Source organism: Panicum virgatum, chromosome 8N (genome assembly GCF_016808335.1).
Source record: "Panicum virgatum strain AP13 chromosome 8N, P.virgatum_v5, whole genome shotgun sequence".
In the NCBI taxonomy this organism is placed as follows: domain Eukaryota; kingdom Viridiplantae; phylum Streptophyta; class Magnoliopsida; order Poales; family Poaceae; genus Panicum; species Panicum virgatum.
This window is the reverse complement of record NC_053152.1, coordinates 29,830,985-29,847,138: the sequence shown is the minus strand read 5'-3', so window position 1 is coordinate 29,847,138 and position 16,154 is coordinate 29,830,985. Positions and strand designations below refer to the sequence as shown.

Below are 16,154 nucleotides of genomic sequence, written 5' to 3'. Positions count from 1 at the left end.
ATCCTCATCATGTCAAGAAAGCTCCGGCACTAATTCCAAGCCCATAAGATCAAGGTGGCCTCCTCCTATCCACTCAGCGACATCCTACACAACAGGGACGCCAACGGCCGAGTCATCAAATGGTCAGTAGAACTCGGCGCCTTCACGATCGAGTTTACACCAAGCTCTACAATCAAATCTCAGCCTTGGCTGATTTCGTTGCTGAATGGACTGAGATCCAAGACCCTCCACCCAACACCAGATCCAAGCACTGGATCATGTACTTCGACGGCGCCCTCAACCGCGATGGAGCCAGCGCTAGAGTCCTCTTCACCTCCCCCAAAGGTGAACAACTCAAATACGTCCTCCAGTTACTTTTCAAGGCTACAAACAACGCTGCCGAGTATGAAGCTCTCATTCATGGTCTCTGGATCGCCATCACACTCAGCATCAAGTGTCTGTTGGCTTATGGTGATTCCAAAGTCGTCATACAATAAGTAAACAAAGACTGGGAGTGCACCAAGGAGAAGATGGACGCTTATTGCAGGGAGATCAGGAAGCTTGAAGGCAAATTCTATGGTCTGGAGTTCCACCACGTCCCCAGGGACGACAATGTGGCAGCAGACGTTCTATCCAAGCTCGGATCCAAGCGATCGATCGTACCACCCGGCGTGTTCATTCAAGCACTCAACAGCCCGACAGTGAAGATTGAAGAGGAACCTCCCACAAAGCTCGACTTGGTCCCGTCCATAGGGCAGCAGGTTCTGACTCTCGACACCGATTGGCGCTCTCCCATTATCGACTTCATCAAGAACAACAAAAGCTACCCAAAGGGAAATGAGCAACAGAAGCTTGCTGCCGATCCAGCAACTACATCGTTATAGGAACCGAGTTGTTCAGGCACTCGGCATCCTCAGGAACCCTGTGCAAATGCATCTCATAGGATGAAGGAGTCCAACTCCTTAGTGATATCCACTCGGGTATCTGCGGTAACCACGCGGGCGCCTCTACCCTCGTGGGGAAAGACTTCCGATTAGGCTTCTACTGGCCCACGGCCCTGGCCGATGCTCAGAACATCGTCAGGCAATGTCCCGGGTGCCAGTTCTTCTCCAAGCAGCAACGTGTCCTGGCTCAGACCCTACGGACTATACCGCCTTCCTGGCCATTCGCCTGCTGAGGACTCGACTCGGTGAGACCCTTAAAGACGGCCGTGGGTGGATACATCCACATATTCGTGGCGATCGATAAGTTGACAAAATGGATTGAAGTCAAGCCAATGACGACAACTACAGCAGCTAAGGCAGCCGAGTTCATCGAGGAGATATCACACCGTTTCGTTGTGCCTAATCGGATCATTACTGATCTGGGTACCTCGTTCACAGGCTCCGAGTTCTGGGACTACTGCCAAGAGAGCTGCATCGACATCTACTACGCCTCTGTGATGCACCCCAGGTGCAATGGCCAAGTCAAAAGGGCCAATGGTTTGATCCTCCAGGGGCTCAACGCCAGAATTTTCTATCCGATCAAAAAGTACGGTGCAAAGTGGCTCCAAGAACTACCCGGAGTAGTTTGGGGATTCCGCACGCAAAGAAGTCGGACTACCGGCTACTCGCCATTCTTCATGGTGTACGATTCTGAAGCAGTCTTGCTTTCAGACATAGCTTTTGGTGCTCCGCGCATCCAGAACTACGATGAAAACAAAGCCGAGTCGACTCGATGCACTGACATCGACTCGGCAGAGGAGCATCGCCTGACGGCCTCCATACAACACGCGAGATAGGAGCAGCAGCTCTGGCACTATCATGATCGCAACATCCATGAGAGAGACTTCAACGTCGGTGACCTGGTTCTACGACGAATCCAGTCGACAACCAGCGCTCATAAGCTGTCTTCCCCATGGGAAGGTCCCTTCATCATCAGTGGGATAGTGGTTCCTGGAACCTACCACCTACAAAGGCAAGACGGTACAGACATGGGCAACAAATGGAATATCGAGCACCTACGCCGCTTCTATCCGTAGAAGCAAAGGAAATGCAAAGCTATGTACCATCTACTCATTTAATAAAGTTTGTTGCATTTTATACATCACATTCTACTTGCTTTTCGTTCTTTACTGAGTCGTTCTCAACACGCTCGGGGGCTGCGTCTCGGTCACCCAGCCAGCCCCCACTCAGAGTCCGACCAGTCGGACAAGAACAACCCGGTCTGCTCTTAATGAACACAACTGAGTACATCCTGGAACCACTCTTGTCACCCTAACTCACTGCACACATTGATGATCAGCTCTCAAGTGCTATCAAAAGGGCTCAGAGTCCGCCTTCCACCTACTCGGCAAATTCAGAAAAGAACTTGGACCGTGGGCATAACTTAAAAATAACTAAAATAATCATTATTTACATAAATATTGTTTCTAAGTCGGTCCATCCTGACCAACTTTTCTTGCAGCAAAATAAAACAACAGAAAATCTTGGAGGCCAGCAGCCTACAAGTCGGCCATGATCCGCTTTGCGATCTCCAGGACAGCAACATGTTTGGCCTCCCAATTCGCCTCTGAGCAGTCAGTAGGAACGCCGCCCCCCACTGGATCCAGATCAGCCTCCGGGAGATGGGACTTCACCAGTCCCAATATGTGCTGCATGGCATCCCTGGCAGCTCCCTTGACGAAGGCCTCCAGTCGGCCACGGGATGTCTCCAGCCTCTCAGATAGGCTCTCGGCCGCCGCCATGCCCTCGGGCTCGAACGCCCTGAGCAGAGCCTCCAACGGCCTGCTCAGGCGATCCAGTGTCGCCCGGCCTTGTGCCGCCTAATGCTTCGCTTCTGCAAAAGAAGCACTCGGCTGGGTCAGCCCAAGCTGCCAAAAAATGACACACACCCAATGGCTGTATGATTTCCGAATTATACCTCGACGAGTCTGTTGCTCCAGGCGAAGCTTCTCTTCGGTGGCAGCCTCCCAGGCCTCAGCCACCTCCCGGAGCTTATGCAGCTCCTTGTTGGCCTTGGTGCAGGCCTCCAGCTCTAAACAAAAAGCAAGTCAGAGGCAAAACAGTGCAAAAAGGACCTGGCAGACATTGATTCGACTCCTTGCCGCGCTTCTCCTTGCGCAGAGCTACCTCAGCCTTCATCTTCTCAGCCTCCAAACGGCGGCCATGTGCCTCCAGCTCGGCCACCCTGGCATCGAGCTCTGCCACCCGACCGATGGCGGTGCTCCCCTCGGCCAGCTCCTGGGCGGCCTGCTCCGACAGCTCCACCAAAGCCTGGAGAACAACTCGGCGTTACAAGATGACATCTACAAGAACAAGTCGGCTACAAAAAGAGCGAGGCAGGAGACTTACTTCGACCTACTCATGGGTCATTTTGGCGGCCTCGACTAGGTGGCCGGCGAGCGATTCGTCCTTCTCGGCCTCCTCATTCACTTGTGGGGCCCGGGCTCCCTCCGAGGACTCTGCCTGGGTCCTCCCCGCCTCGATGGCTGGGACCACCTCAGTCCTCGCCACCTCAATGGTCGGGACCTCATGGGCCATGACCACCACCTGTGCCGCCCCTTCGTCATGGGGCGGGTCCTGCATCTCCACGTCTTGGGCAGGAGGAGAGACCCTGTTGCTGGCCTCCTCCTCCTCCTTCTTCTTCTCCTCCTCGTGGTGGGCATGGCTCTTCGCCGGACACACCCGCGGCGAGGTCAGTATCGCGGCATCACTGGAGCCGCCCTCGGTGGACGACCCCTCTGCCTTCCTCTTAGCACCGCTAAGCAATGCCCTCCTGTATCAACAAATAAGGCGCTCAGCACAGCTCTAGGAAAGAGAATTTGAGCAAGAATCACTATGGATGATCAAGATACTTACACGCCGCTCCGGCGCAGCGCGAACTTGAGATTCAGCGGTGCGGCCGGCTGAGCACCGGATCTAGGACGCGGGGGCGTCACTTCCCCGCGCAGTTGGCACAGTCCCTGGGCCGCTTCCTTTTCGGCTTGGGGGCCGGCCGACGCCGACCCCACTATAGCAGTAGCCGGGGGCGCCGACGCTCCCCAGACTTTGCTCATACCCTTAAGGGTCGAGCTCCTCAGTGACCTTTGCACCACTGTCAATCCCGCCTTCGATAGCAGAATCTTCTTCATGGCGTGATGCGTCTTCCTCCTCGGGGCGGCCGACGACGGTGGCCCCAAGGCACCGGTGATCTCCACCTCCAACTCGATACCCATGGAGGAGTCGGAGGAGAACTCTATCTCCTCCTCTGCCGGCTGGCGCAGCTCGGTGGGGGAGGCGGCATCCTTGCCAGGGTCCCCCTCAGGCAGAGGAGTGGGGGACCAGTACTCCAAGGCCTTGGCCTACAGAAGATCCGAGTTTTATCACAATCCAACGGGTTCGTCAGAAAAACAGAGTAAAAATAGAGGAAACAACTTGGAAGAGAAGAAAACGACTCGAAAGACTCAAGAAAACTTACGGCATCAGTCGGCCGCTTCAGGCAGAGGGCTTTCGGGCAGCCCTTGTCCCGGATCTGCCCCGCCATGATGCGGGCGACCCAGTTGGCGATCTCCTCCCGGGGAACTTTGCGCTCCTATCCCCGGGTTGGGTCCTGACGACCCCAGTACTCGAAGGCCGGGTAGACCCTCTCCTGGATTGGCTGCATCAGCCGCTTGCAGAAGGAGAGGGCCACCACGGCCCCTGTCAGCCCTTGCGCCAACAAGTGGGCGATCTCCTAGATGAGGCGCTCAACCTGTGCCATTTCCTCGGCAGTCGGCGGCTCCTCCCAGCATGCCTTGTACTCTGGTACACGGCCGGTGCGCGACGGGAGGCAGGGCACCGGGTTCGACACCACGAACCATTCCCGCGCCCACCCCTTGTTGGTGTTGCAGAGCTCGAAGTCGGGGTAGACGCTCCCCTAGCGCAGCGAGAAGGTGGCCCCGCCCACAACATTCCGGTGAATGTTGGACGGTGCCCCTTGAGGCGGTACAGAGCCCGCCACAAGTTGAAGTGGGGAGCGAACCCCAGGTACCCCTCACAGAGGTGGATGAAGATGGTGATTTGGGCGATTGAGTTGGGCTTGAGATGTGTTACCTCGAGCCCGTAGAAGTGAAGAAGCCCGCGGAAGAAAGCCCCCGCGGGCAGCGCGAGGCCCTTCTCATAGAAAGACTTGAACACAACCGCCTGGTCCATGTCCTCCGACAAAAATTCCTCCCCGTAGCAACACCGCCACCCGGAGATCTGCTTCTCCGGGAGGATGCTGCGCTCCACCATGTCTTGAATTTTGCTCTCCTAGAACGTACACTTCTGCCACGATGATGGTGGCGGAGCATCTCCGGTGCTCCCCGAGGTCGAAGACGATGAAGCAGCGGGAGTGGCGGCCATGGCGATGGCAGCGAAGCTCAGGAGAGGGGTGGAAATCACGCGGAGCAAGGAAGCCGAGAGCTCTGGAAACTCACCGAGTCGGCAAGGCGGCAGAAAGCTCTGGAGTGCTCGGGAACAGGGTGACCGCTCCGCGCCACTTCCCCTATTTAAATATCGGAGGCTGCGCAACAGGCAGATCCGAAATCAATGGCCGGATCAGATCGGGCCGGGAATCTTACGGCGAACGGAGCGGGATAAACTGTAACTTTCTTTTTACCGTTGACCCTGACAGCCCCGCTCCTCTGTCAGGCGCGTCAGATCCGCACGGGGAGATAACAGTTTGATTTTTTTACCGTAATACGAATATGCTTTAAATATTCCTGTTACTACCCGACGTGTCTTTGTGACCCAGCCAGGGCCTCAGGGCCCGGACGCCGTGACTACTCGGCGTGTCTCTGTGACTCCGCCAGCGACCCTGCTCGGGGGCTGGGTGCCACCTACGACCCGGCGTGTCTCCGTGACCCAGCCGGGGCCTTAGGGCCCGGACGTCGTGACTACTCGGCGCATCTCCGTGACTCCGCCAGCGACCCTGCTTGGGGGCTGGGCACCACCTACGACCTGACGTGTCTCTGTGACCCAGCCAGGGCCTTAGGGCCCGGACGCCACGACTACTCAGAGTGTCTCCGTGACTCCGACAGCGACCCTGCTCGGGGGCTAGGCACCATATGTAACCCGGTGTATCTCTGTGACTCAGCTAGGGCTTCAGGGACTGGATGCCGGAACCACTCAGAAAGTCACAGTGACTCAAACCAGGGCTTCAGGGTCAGGGGACCGAGTCAGATTCATATGTGGCGGCTATCTCGAGGTAGCTAAGGACCGATGTCCTCAGGGGATTGGTGTAACAAAGACGTTTGCTAAGTGGTCATGCATTCGGATTGACAGGAGTCGAAGATCAGTTCTTTGACCCTCGAAATGCTTCTCCAAAACCTTTCGAGGCTCAGGGGCTACACCCAACGAGTGCGCCCTGGGGCGCATCCCTTTCTGGATCTATATCAATGACAGACATTTATAAAGAGCACCGAAAGGCCTCATCCAGTACGACAAGCATCAACTCAGCCCTCCAGCGCTCGGGGGCTTGACGGAGGTAGATCTATGTACCTCCCTGCCGAGTGGGGTCCCCGAACCCGGGCGACTACCCTACTCGGTGACTCGGCTATGACTACTCGGCGTGCAGGACTCGGCTGTGTGCAGAAAGGATCTTCAGTAGATCAGCATGAGAGGCTCCAGCTAGAAGCCTGCATATCTAGGGATCTTAACCGACCTCCTTCCTTGTAAACCAACCCGAGCATACCTTCCTTGTACCCCTACGGCTCCTGGTCTATATAAAGGAGGCGTAGGAAGACCCATAGAGACTCCTTCTTTTCGCAGCATTCTAGAAACACTAATACAACCCCGAACACAGGACGTAGGGTATTACGCACATCGTGGCCCGAACCCATCTAAGTCCCTACATCTTCGTGTTACCATTGAGCTCTTGGTCCTGAGATCCCCATCCTAAAACTCTACCGCCGGGTACACCCTTGGTGGACTGGCCGGAATAACATTCCGACAGACTGCGTACCGAAACTTGCCTCCCTCCGTGGACACCAAGATGACTCCGGCCCCCGCGCCGGGTCCCATGATCGACCCATCAAAGTAGAGGGTCCAATACTCATGGGAGCTTTCTGGGGTCGGGGTTTGGACTTCCGTCGACTCGGTGATGAAACCGGCCAGAGCCTGAGACTTTATCGCCGTGCGTGGCATGAACTTGACTTTGTAGCCCATCAGCTCGATCGCCCACTTGGAGATCCGCCCCACGGCGTCGCGGTTGCGGACTACCTCGCCGAGTGGGAATGAGGTAACGACCGACACCTCATGCTCGGTGAAGTAGTGTTGCAGCTTCATGGTCGCCATGACGACGGCGTAAAGGAGCTTTTGTGTCTGTAGGTATCGCGACTTGGTGTCGGTTAGTACCTCGCTGACAAAGTACACAGGTTGTTGGACTTTAAGGGCATGTCCCAGCTCCTCCCTTTCTACCACCAAAGCGGCGCTGACCACATGGTTGGTGGCTGCTAGGTAAAGCAAAAGGGGTTCACATGGGTCTGGTGTGACGAGCACCGGAGCAGAGGATAGGAGGGTTTTGATGCGGTCGAGGGCCGCCTGTGTCTCCACTGTCCAGACAAAGGTGTCGGACTTCTTTAGGAGTTTGTATAGTGGCAAGCCTCGCTCGCCCAGTCGGGCGATGAACCGACTGAGGGCTGCTAGGCACCCGGTTAACCTCTAAACACTCTTGACGCCACAGATCGGACCCATGTTGGTTATGGCTGTGATTTTGTCGCCATTGGCTTCGATGCCACGCTCGGATACCATGTACCCGAGGAGTTTGCCCTTGGGGACCCCGAACGTGCACTTCTCGGGGTTCAACTTGATGTTAAACCTCTTGAGGTTTGTGAATGTGGCGCTCAAGGTAGCGACTAGGTCGTCCGCGCGTGGGGTCTTGACGACGATGTCATCAACGTAGACCGCGACCGTTGCTCGAGGCGGATCCGGTCGGTCGGGGTCAGTCGACGGATTAATCTGGTCGGCGAAGCAGGTCTGCATGCATCGCTGGTATGTTGCGCCCGCATTCTTGAGCCCGAACGGCATAGAGACATAATAGTACGAGCCGAACAGGGTGATGAAGGATGTCACGAGCTGGTCGGATTACTTCATCCCTATCTGGTGATAGCCAGAGTAAGCATCTAGAAAAGATAAGATCTCACACCCGGAAGTGGAATCGATTATCTGATATATTCGAGGCAAAGGAAAAGGGTCTTTGGGGCACGCCTTGTTCAGGCTGGTGTAGTCAACGTACATCCTCCATTGACTGGTTTTCTTCTTTACAAGGACTGGGTTAGAGAGCCAGTCAGAGTGGTAGACTTAATTTATGAAGCCGGCAGCTAACAGTTTAGCTATCTCCTCTCCTATGGCCCTACGCCTCTCGTCGTCGAAGTGGCGTAGTCATTGCTGGACGGGCTTGGATCCCGGCAAAATGCGGAGCTCGTGCTCGGCGACCTCCCTTGGGATGCCCGGCATGTCGGACGGCTTCCAGGCAAAAGTGTCCTTGTTGGCGCGGAGGAAGCCGACGAGCACGAGTTTCTATTTGGCCGACAGCTGGGAGCCGCCCCGCACTATCTTGGATGGGTCGGCGTCGTTGACCACGACTGACTTGGTCTCTTCAGTCGAGACAAAAGTCGGTTCCTGGCTGGGCTTACCAAGGTTAGGATGACACTCGGCGGTGGTGGCGCGAAGCTGGCTGAGCTCCGCCGAATTCGCGGAGGTGGTGGCGAGGTCGAAGTGCTCGCGACTGTTGGCGTAGGCCTGCTCGAAGGAGCCGCTCACGGTGACGACTCCATTTGGACCCAACAGCTTCAGCTTGTGGTAGGTGTAGTTGGGCACCGCCATGAACTTGGCATAGGCTGGGCGCCTGTTGACGCTCCTTAGCGCCCGATTTGTATACCGCAAGCGCACGGTTCGTGTAGCTTTTCCCTTAGAGTATTCCCCCAAGGTTTATCAATCTGTGGATCGACAAAGAACTACCTAAGGTTTTCCATCTAATCTAACGGATCTATCCTAACATGAAGCATTGATTGCATATAAAGGGTAAACATTTGACAGATATGAGTGATGTGTAAAGGTTGATCTCATCCATCAACATAGGCTTAATCATAGCAAAACCAAAGACATGACTAGGCCTATCGTCATCTAGTTGTAGTTCAAGCTAACGAGCAAATAAATCATACATCTCAATCAAAAGTATCTTTAAACTCAAAATCTCCAATCCGATCCCTCGATACTCCGCCTACTCTATGGAGACGGCTTGTCACGACACCCCCCTTTTGAACGAAATACCCTGAAGCAAGTCGAACCCCCTTTGGTAGTTCCGCCATGAACCTCTAGCCACCATGACTACAAGATCATGCTAAGTGATATATCTCGATAATAGATCTAAGATGAAGCAAACCCAAAGAAAAGAACGAAATCGAAAGAGAGAACATGATCGCTAATAGATTCGGAAGACATGATTATCATTACTCACATAATAGATTCGTTTGGATCATCACCACCGAGTACATACCAATGACGACTCCAACTAGCTCATGAACTCCACCATGGCACAACCATGCAGGGAGACCATGGCAGCTAGGGGTGGCCTAAGCCATCTCCTAGACAACTTCGAAGACTTGCGGCGGCCGTCGTCTCCCTCCGGTCTTGGCCCTAGGTTTTCGTCGAGTTCTGGGTGGATGGATGCCACGAGTTAAATAAGGTGCGTGCTATTTATAAGCCGAGGAAGCCACCGGTCGAAGGGGAGGCCGAACCGCCTCAAAAATGGGCTAGGCCGGCCGGCCCCATGGGCCTAGGCCGGCCTACCCCCTTTCGGGCTCGCCTCGGTCTCATCTTTCGCGTGTAGACTCCTCGCATCTTCTAGAGTTTCTGTCCTTCATGATTGCACCCCTTTGGACGTTGTTATCTTGGAGATATCTTCGAGGAAAGGATAGGATAGGGAATCCTTCCTTAAATCTTCATTTGCTTTGCTTAATCCCGAAGTTTCTTCATCTCATCTTCGTGGGCTCGGTCCTTTGGGCTGTCTTGGAGGATGGATGTGCGTGAATGGGCTTCGAATCAACATGGGCTTTGGTCCTCCCTTTGGGCTTTGGCCCTCGTCTTTCTCCGTGTTAGCGCTCGTTCACGGGCCTCGTCATTTCATGCTCTAAAATAGGCCAAGAACCTGCAAAAACGAAGTTCCTCCAAAATATATGTGCAAACGTGAAAATGACCAATAATTAGGCCGGGGTTAGGATGGTTAGTGATTTTGATATTAAATTCATGCCATTATCAAGGATAAACAAGGGATAAAAGGGGTACTTAAGGAGCGCCAACATTCCCCCCATGCTTAAACCTTGCTCGTCCTCGAGTAAGTCCAGGAGCTTTGCTTATAAAGAAATCAGCGTTGCCCCTCAATGTCCTCTCTGCACTTAGTCATACATAACAAGACATATTACTCTCTCAAGTATTTAGCATTTAAGTTCATGTTTTGACCGGCTACTTTTTCATTATGGAAGATAGACTAGCAATTAAAGAACAAGCCACAATAATAGATAAATGCAATGCTCTCAAACTTAAGCGAACTTCAAACCTTTACCTTGTTTCATCGTGAAGAGTTTTCAAAAGAATGCATATCAAACATAAGTGAGGTTCTCTTGCAAAAGATCATGGAAATACTCATCTCATCAAGTCGCTCAAGCCTACATTAGATTGTCTTCAACCTATTCTACTCATATGTAAAAGTGGAAGGCTTATGTGGAGCTTGGTAGGTAAAAATAATCCTAGCAAAACATTATATCTGAAATATTGTCAAACTAAGAGAGAGATCTATTGGATTTACTGAGACTAGTCAAAAAGGCCATTGGAAAATAATGTTGGAGAGGGAGAAAGATGAAATACACACATTTAGATAGGTGGACATGTGCAAGTGGCAAATGGATGATCCCGAGACACAAATGAAGTTCTCGTTATCGGATTGCACATGATTGGAAGATTTGAGTATGGAATAATTCTTCAAAGTAACTTGGAAAATTAATGAAGCCAAAAAGAGCTAAGGAGAATTTTATTCTTCTCTTCTTTTTTTCTTCTTCTATTTTCCTCTTTCTTTCTCTTTTTTTTCTTTCTTTTTGCTCCTTAGAACTTTTGATAACATAGAATACTTACTCAGCCATCCCCCCATGCTTGAACGAATGCTCGGCCTCGAGTATGAATAGTGGGAGAACCAACTAGCTAGGGTAAGTATCTCAAATTCACCTTCTTCTTCATAGAACCACTTGAATCTCCGGAGAGCCTTGTCTCCCAAAACTTTTCTTTATATGGTGCCCTTGATTCTTTTGATTCCGTCAAAATGATAATCCATACTCAAATTGGGTTGTGGTCAAGGAGGTAATCACAAAAAGATATTTTTTGATTTAGGGTGGATATCCGGCGAGGTTTGCAAAATTCCCGAAGTAGAAACTCACAATGCATGGATAAATAGGCTAGCAAAAAGAAGGTTACACAAAAAAATGGAATGGCCAGCTTCTTAGTCTCATACCAAAGAAATCAATCTTAATCCAACTCATCAAAATATAAGTTTGCAATCTAAATATTTCATCATGAAAGAATATGTATGTATAGGCTTTGGTAGGTAGAACTTTGCAAGAGATTCACAAATGCAGATAGCATAGGAATTAAGTTTTCAAATTAAACAACACAAGGTGTAAAGTCATCGGTAGACTTAAATCAAAGAGCTACATAGAATATGTGGGTTTAGAATTTAGTCATTTAACCTCCACAAATAAAAGAGCCAGTATTTAATCATTTAATTCCATTTAATTGAGAGCAAATGGTCAAGTCATATACAACATAGCGTAGGTAAAACAAAGCGGCAACTTTCATCATTTTTCCATAAGCATAAGGCATTGCCAAAATGTATCAATGTGGTGAGCACAAAGTGATGGTGATCCTACACTTATTGAAAATAAAAACAAAACTAGGTTGTCCTCCTAGAAGCCATGTGATAGGTTGAGAGATATATACAAAGGTTGCATCTATGGTTGAAGGCATATATGTACAAGCATTTAGAAAAAGAGAGAGTTGAGGAAGAATTACCGTCCTTCTCGATGCTCGTAATGAAGTGTAGCGCGGCCTCCCCCATACTTAAGCATTGTGCTAAGCATGGAAGAAGAATCATGAGCATCTTGTGGCAACCGTGATTATCTTACTCCATGAGATCTTTCTTCCTTGTCCACGAAATTCCCCCCATGCTTAGCATGATGCTAGGCGTAGAAGGAGAAGATGGACCATCTTGCAATTCTTGAAGTCCTTCCCTCATGTGTATGAATATCATCTTCAATGTGTCTTCACCTTTGTTGCCTCAATTTCCCTCAACTTCTTCTTGTACTAAGTCATGGTCCCAATCTTTGCTTCTCATCGTCGGCGCCTCTTTCAATTCCTCGTTGTCCCATTGCTGCCTCATCTTCACGAATTTTTCTTTCAATTTCCAGAACATAACCTACTGAAATATTGATCCATTGCGAAGTGCACGAATTTTCCTTTCCAACGAGTCCTTATTTGCCCAAAATTGATTCTGAACAAGAGAGTTGTGTCCATTTTATCCCAGCGCTGCAATCTGTTCCGAATTTCAGAACGCGCAGCGTCCAAAGTTTTTGCCATATCTCCTTGTACAGGTCTTCAAATTTATTGATCTTGGATGCGTTGGAACGGGAATTTCATGAAGCTTCTGAATATCAACTTTTTCTTCCTTGTACATCTCTGTCCATTTGCAAAATTTGATGAAAACAGCGGGGCTTGCTCTAGAACTTTGGAGATGTTGACGAATTTGATTTCTTCTTTGATCACGAATTTATGGGAACGCTTTGTCATGCCTGCAAAATAATTCAAGTGCACAATCTACTCCCAAGGTGACAGTTGGGAGTAGAAACTATTGCCAACAAACCAAAAACATCCCCTAAGATACTTAACTTGTGGCATAATTAGTCTAGTGAAAATTAAATTTAATGGGTGTATGAGAATGCAAGTGGGAGGTGTGTATGCAAATGAGAGGAAAATGGATTGCTATCTTGGTCAAAAGAGCTTAAAGATAGAGGTCCGCAAACAAGTTTAAACACCACGTTTACACAAGATTGCAAAAGGTAAATGCTATCATGATAAGCATTACATGGATAGGAAAGCATACATCAATAAGATTGAGACCAAGCTAGCAAAAATGAGGGCATGAACAATGGAATGGATGCAAAGTGCAAATGCAAAGTTAGCAAAAACAAGTGTTAGCAAGGTTGAAAGGACCTTTCAATGTTGTTCCGCAACTAGTTTATTCAAAAACAATTGCTAAGAGTGACAAAAAGCCTTCGCGACACTTCATAAGAAGTGAGGCTTTTGTCAATGAAAAGGTTATTTATTAAAAAAGGATCAAGCAACCGAGCTAACAAGGTTTTAGAAGTAGGTTTATGGGTTTCCTATATTTTTGGCTTAAAACAAAATTTTGAAGAGAGAGTGTTGGGTATAGAAATTCTATCTAAGGTGGTTTCAAAAAAAAACTAGAGAGAAACAAAAGTTAGATTTTTTTTGAATGAAAAACATACCCTATGGTTTTGGGATTGCTCTATGAGTGGTTTTCCTAAGGGTTTTAGGATCTCAAAAGCGAGGCTAGTCAATGTTTTTAGAAAAGGTTTTTTTAAATGCAACATGCAATGCAATGCAAGGGTGAGACGAACAACATGGTATGCAATGCAACACGGGGTGGGTGAATAAAATGATATGACATGATGAGGTGGTCTAAAACAAAACAAAAAGTTAGCCTAAGTTAATTAGCCACAAGATTAAAATCAAAGGGTGGTGCAATGCTTCATAAATCTCTCTAAAAAGACACAAAGAAAAAGACTCAAAACACTAATAGGCACACAAAAAGGTCTACAAGTTTCCCAAGATCAAATAACAAAGTGCTCCCTCAATAACATTTAGAATGAACAACATGAAGTTGTGGTTTTTGTTAGAGCAATGGTATAATGTTACTTGATATTCCGATTAAAGAGTGCAATGTAGACGGTCATATTAATATATATAAAATAAAAGATCGGGATGCCTCCCGCAAAGCGCTTCATTTAAAGTCATAGAGCTCGACTTTCTTACCTTCAAATTAATGCGAAGCCATGGTCCTTCATGCAAGAGGTGAAGGTGTTCCATGCAACTCTTATTCCACTTCCCATGTTGCACATGATCAATCACGCTTAATGAAAACTTGTCCAATCGTCTCTCACATCATCGTCACCTCCTTCTTTGTTGTCCTTCGTCGCTACCTTTCTTTTCACGGATTTTGTTCTCTATCAAAATTGGGAGTTGCGCCAACCAATTGATCCAATGCAAGGTGCACGAAATCTTCTTTCCAACAAGTCTTCATTTGCCCAAAACGCATTCCAATTGAGGGAGTTATGCCCCTTTTTCCCTGTCACAACAATCTGCTCCGTGCTGATTTCAGCATGTGCATCTCCGGTGTTTGAGACATAGCTCCTCCCATGGGTCTTCAATTGTATCAATCATGAATGCGTTGAACCGAGGACTTGATGGAGATCCTGAATATTCAACTTTCTTGCATTGTAAATCTCTGGACTTGTGCACAAAATTTATGAGGCTTAGCGACGTCCGTTCTTGAAACTTGAAGATGTTGATGATGGTGTTCAAAATTTTGGGCACAGTTTCCCTCCTCATCATTTGAGTTTCATGTCCTGCATGGTTAGTGAAATTCGGGGCTTCTCCCGACATGTGCTCTTTTAGGATCATGAGCTTGACCAAGCGCAAAGCAAGATCGAGATTTGCAATTATTTGTAAACATATGCAACATAATCACATCCTCAATTAAATTTCATCAACAAGGCATGGTGTAATTAAATGCAGCATGTGTTTCTTGCATAGCGCGGAGCTCATTATTAGGCAGAGATTCTTTAAGCATGAAATCAACTTTCTCAAGAAACTCGAGCCTATCATCAAAAGAATAAGGCATAGAATTTAAACTTTCATTCCGACTATCGGTTTGAGCATGAGATTTTTTAAAGATTATCAACTAAACCAATAAATGCTTGAGAATTCAATGTATACCTTAGCCTCGGAGCTTTTTCATACTCATTGGAGTCATTGGAGTCATGGTGCTTTTTCATACCTTAATCTTGATGCATCCTTCGTGGTCCGTCGTGGTTTGCTTCTCACGTCTCCATATGTTGAATGTTGCGCTCTTGTAATCTGTTGTGGTTTGTTTGCAACATCTTCGTTTGTCGAAGGTCGACCACTTGTGCCTTCATTTGCCAATGTCATTAGGGTTCTTCCTATGCTCCAAGCCTCTGAATTTTATCATGTACGCTTGATGAAAGCATCGCCCAAGGTCCCCTTCATTGTTGTCATCGTCATCTTTTCTATCTTGTTCTCATCGCGTTGCTCCTGCCTCTTCTTTGTGAAATCTCTCCTGTATACTCAACATAACATATATCAAAATATAGCTCTATCAAAAATTTAATGAAATTACCTTTCTAACGAGTGGTCATTCGCTTTAAACAGAGTCCAAACGAGGGAGTTATGTCCGTTTCACTTTTGGCGCTGCGTGCTGTCCAGAAATTTCCAGAGTGCACAACCTTCAATGTTTTGGCCATACCCGCTTGTAGGAATCTCCGATTGACTTGGTTCTTGATTCGTTGGGACGGGAACTTCGTGGAGCTTTTGAATATATCCAAAAATATGCTGCTATTTGCTTCTGAGGTTGAGCAGAATATTGATGATAACAATGACTTCTTACGAATCGGTCCAAAGATGTCGATGATCTTGATCTTGTGGTCTTCGGAGCGTCTTGTTGTGCATCCTTGGCTTCAAGGTCATCACCATTGATTCACCAGCGAGTAGCATGGCTTCAATGATTTGTCTCCATGGTTCTTGCTTTGCCTAAGGTGTCGGGATCGAAGGAGGCTCCCGTGCTTTGTGTCGATGATCAGAGCGGTCTCTTTCTTTGATTGCACTCGACTAGAAGCTTCTTGAGCATCCCATGGAGAAGATGGGTGGCATCATGGTTCCTCTAATATTGTTGCCTCTAGCGTTGGTCAACTTTAAATCATCAACTTTTGTGCACAAGGTTCTCCAAACATCTTGCGACGTCGTCATCACTTTCTCCATTGTTTGTTGCTGCCTCTTCTTCGTTGAATTCCTTGATCATCCTGCACAAAACATGTACCAAAATTCTACTCCATG

The 16,154-nt window shown here is 48.9% G+C and overlaps 2 protein-coding genes across 2 annotated transcripts; one reads left to right on the top strand and one right to left on the bottom strand.

Moving 5' to 3' along the window:
* The first annotated feature begins 509 nt into the window (after window positions 1-509).
* Window positions 510-863, top strand: LOC120684937. Its single transcript, XM_039966795.1, has one exon. It carries the CDS (start codon window positions 510-512, stop codon window positions 861-863), a length of 354 nt encoding a protein of 117 aa, XP_039822729.1.
* A 7,614-nt stretch (window positions 864-8,477) lies between these two features.
* LOC120684936 lies at window positions 8,478-8,783 on the bottom strand. Its single transcript, XM_039966794.1, has one exon. It carries the CDS (start codon window positions 8,781-8,783, stop codon window positions 8,478-8,480), a length of 306 nt encoding a protein of 101 aa, XP_039822728.1.
* Between the last annotated feature and the right edge of the window lie 7,371 nt (window positions 8,784-16,154).

Excerpts from the sequence above, each read along its gene's own strand:
- LOC120684936 (XM_039966794.1), bottom strand. The coding sequence starts at position 8,783 with ATGGCGGTGCCCAACTACACCTACCACAAGCTGAAGCTGTTGGGTCCA.
- LOC120684937 (XM_039966795.1), top strand. The coding sequence starts at position 510 with ATGGACGCTTATTGCAGGGAGATCAGGAAGCTTGAAGGCAAATTCTAT.